Below are 3611 nucleotides of genomic sequence, written 5' to 3' on the forward strand. Positions count from 1 at the left end.
CAAAGAAACCGAAATTTCAAGATCAGTGCAAGAAGGATAAGGCGAAGGGTAGCATTCCGAAATGCAAAACATGCGGGAAACTACACACGGGGGAGTGTTTGAAAGGGAAGAAGGGCTGTTACAATTGTGGTCAAGAGGGACATCCATACCATAGGTGTCCTAATCCTTCCAGAACGTGCTACAACTGTTTCCAACCGGGTCATATTAAGGCTGAGTGTCCCAAGCTTCAACAGAAAACCTATAAGGAAGCAAAAAAGGAGGAAGCCCCAAGAGCTAAGGGGAGGATGTTTCAGATCACGACTGAAGAGGCAAAGGACCACCCGAATGTTGTATCAGGTATATTCTCATTGAACTTGATGCCTACGTACGTGTTATTTGATACTGGCGACAGTAGATCGTTTGTATCAAGCGAATTAGTGTCGCACCCCTCTTTTAGAATCGAAAGAATGCATGTGCCATTAGAAGTAGAGATAGCTAATAGTAAGAGTTATTTGTTGCACGAAGTTTGTAGAAATTGTGAAATTATCATTGAAGACGAGAAGTTTGCCATTGACCTTATTCCCATGATTTTGGGGGAATTTAAGGTTATAGTTGGCATGGATTGGCTAGCTAAACATCATGCTGAAATTCAATGTGAGAAGAAGGTGATTCATGTGTTAACACCGGGAGGAAAACGAGTAAGCATACAAGGGGAAAGGAATATTAAATCGAAGCTTTGTTCTATAGTTCAAGCATACAAGTATGTACGAAATGGAAGCAAGGAATTTCTAGCCTACATGGTGGATACTAAGCAGAAGACCCCTAAGATAGAAGAGATTGAAGTCGTGAACGAGTTTCTTGATGTTTTTCCGGAAGATTTGTCGGGGCTTCCACCAGAACGCGAAGTGGATTTTAAGATTGAATTGTATCCCGATGCCAAACCCGTAGCCAAGGCTCCTTATAGGTTGGCCCCAACTGAAATGCGGGAGTTAATGGTACAAATACAAGAATTGCTCGACAAGGGATTTATACGCCCGAGTGTATCGCCATGGGGAGCGCCTGTTCTTTTTGTCAAAAAGAAAGATGGTTCGATGCGCATGTGCATCGATTATCGAGAGTTGAATAAGCTGACGGTGAAAAACCGATACCCGTTGCCCCGAATCGATGATCTCTTCGATCAGTTACAAGGGGCAAGTTGGTTTTCAAAAATAGATTTGCGGTCCGGGTACCATCTGTTAAGGGTGCGGGATGAGGATGTGGCAAAGACGGCTTTTAGAACGCGATACGGGCATTACGAGTTCTTAGTAATGTCCTTTGGATTAACGAACGCGCCCGCCGCGTTCATGGATCTTATGAATCGAGTTTGTCGGGCCATGTTAGATAAATTCGTTATAGTTTTTATTGACGATATCTTGGTTTATTCCCGAAGTAAAGCCGAACATGCATGCCATTTACGTGAAATTCTTGAAGTACTCCGCAAGGAGAAATTGTACGCGAAATTCTCTAAGTGTGCTTTTTGGCTTAGAGAAGTACAATTTCTTGGTCATGTGATTAATGCGGATGGTATCTTAGTGGACCCGTCAAAAGTGGAAGCCGTTATGAAATGGGTACCTCCAAGATTTTTCTAAATTGGCCTTGCCGTTGACCAAGTTAACCAAGAAGAATGAGAAGTTTACATGGGGTACAGATCAAGAAAGGGCGTTTCAAACTTTGAAAGAAAAGTTGTCGAGCTCCCCGGTACTAACCTTACCTGATGGAATGGAAGACTTGGTGGTGTTTACGAATGCATCACACCAAGGGTTGGGATGTGTTTTGATGCAAAGGGGTAGAGTCATTGCCTATGCATCCAGGCAATTGAAATCACACGAAAGTTATCCAATCCATGACTTGGAGTTAGCTGCGGTAGTGTTTGCTTTAAAGATACGGAGGCATTATCTATACTGTACAAAAAGCGCAATTTATTCTGACCACAAAAGCCTTAAATACTTTTTCGAGCAAAAAGATTTAAATATGAGGCAACGAAGGTGGTTAGAACATCTTAAAGATTATGATTGTGAGATCCTTTATCATCCGGGCAAGGCAAATGTAGTGGCCGATGCCCTGAGCTGAAAGGATTATCCGCCTCCAATTCAAGTAAAGTCCATGAAGATGGTAGTTACACCTCGATTCCTCGAAATGATTAAGGAAGCCCAAATCAAGTCACTAAGCGAAATGGATTCTAGAAAGGAAAGAACAAAGGGGGTTTGTGGATAAATTTGAAGAAAGATCCGGTGGAATTAAAACCATGTATGGTCGGATATGGATACCTCGGTTTAGTGAAGCAAAACACGTGTTACTCGAAGAAGCTCGCAAATCCCGATTTTTGGTTCATCCTGGAGCTACAAAAATGTATTTGGATTTGAAGAAAAGTTATTGGTGGCCCGGTATGAAACGTGATATCATCAAGTATGTTGCAAAATGTTTGACGTGTTTGCAAGTAAAGGCAGAACATCAGAAACCATACGGAAAGTTGCAACCGTTAGAAATTCCGGTATGGAAATGGGAAGAAGTGACGATGGACCTAGTGACCAAGCTTCATAAGACAAGGAAAGGTCACGATGCTATATGGGTGATCGTGGACTGCCTCACCAAGAGCGCGCACTTCTTACCCATGCGGGAGGCTTTCTCTTCTGAAAGGATGGCGGAGATCTATGTTAACGAGATAATATCTCGACACGGAGTCCCTGTATCTATTGTGTCGGATCGAGATACCCGATTCACATCTCGATATTGGCAAGGTTTTCATGAGAGTATGGGTACAAAATTACATTTCAGTACCGCCTACCACCCCCAAACGGATGGTCAGTCTGAGCGGACCATTCAAACACTCATCGACATGCTGCGAGCATGTGTGATAGATTTCGGGGGAAGCTGGGATGACCACTTGCCATTAGTGGAATTTTCATACAATAATAGCTACCATACATGGGAGTTAGAAGATGAAACGAGGGAGCACTACCCGACATTATTTGATACTTGTTAAGGTTTCGGGGATGAAACCTCTTTTAAGGGGGGTAGACTTGTAACACCCCAAAATATGCAATTTATGTGTTTTACTTAAAATATTTAAATATGTAAAATCAACTAAGTTAAAGAGTGTGATGTTAGTTTAGAAAGAATGGAACTTCAGTATGTTAATATAAACAAGTGGAATTAGAGGGGGCTGAAATTGTAAATAATGAAAGAAAATTAGTAAATAACAAATTAAAAACACAAAACACACTTTGTGTGTTCTCTGTGGATCGATCAGAAGCAAGGGAACCAAGGAGAAACCCTAGTTCCAGAAATTCTCAAGAATTGAAAGAGATTAAGAGCCCAAACTAATGCATGAACTCGAAACCTTAATCATCTAAGCTTGTACAACGAATGGTAAGTCGAATTTTCTGTTTTGGGATGAATTGTAGAAAGTGGGTTTTAACCCAATCATAAAATTTTGTGGAAATTATATGTAGTTGAGAGTTAGGGTTTCATAATGGTTCGAAAATGTTGCTTGATTTCTGATTGTTTGAATGATTTAAGCTTTATACCCAATTGTTGTGAAAGTATGATGAACATGATGATTTAAAGAAAAGCTAGTAGGTGAAAATTGCTAC

At 41.0% G+C, this 3611-nt stretch overlaps 1 protein-coding gene across 1 annotated transcript; it reads left to right on the forward strand.

Moving 5' to 3' along the window:
* Positions 1-446: 446 nt before the first annotated feature.
* On the forward strand, positions 447-1607 carry LOC110942588. Its single transcript, XM_022184363.1, has 2 exons — positions 447-943; positions 1409-1607. The coding sequence occupies exons 1-2, from the start codon at positions 447-449 to the stop codon at positions 1605-1607; spliced, it is 696 nt and encodes a 231-aa protein (XP_022040055.1).
* Positions 1608-3611: the final 2004 nt, after the last annotated feature.

The sequence above is a fragment of the Helianthus annuus genome, chromosome 11 (genome assembly GCF_002127325.2).
Source record: "Helianthus annuus cultivar XRQ/B chromosome 11, HanXRQr2.0-SUNRISE, whole genome shotgun sequence".
In the NCBI taxonomy this organism is placed as follows: Eukaryota; Viridiplantae; Streptophyta; class Magnoliopsida; order Asterales; family Asteraceae; genus Helianthus; species Helianthus annuus.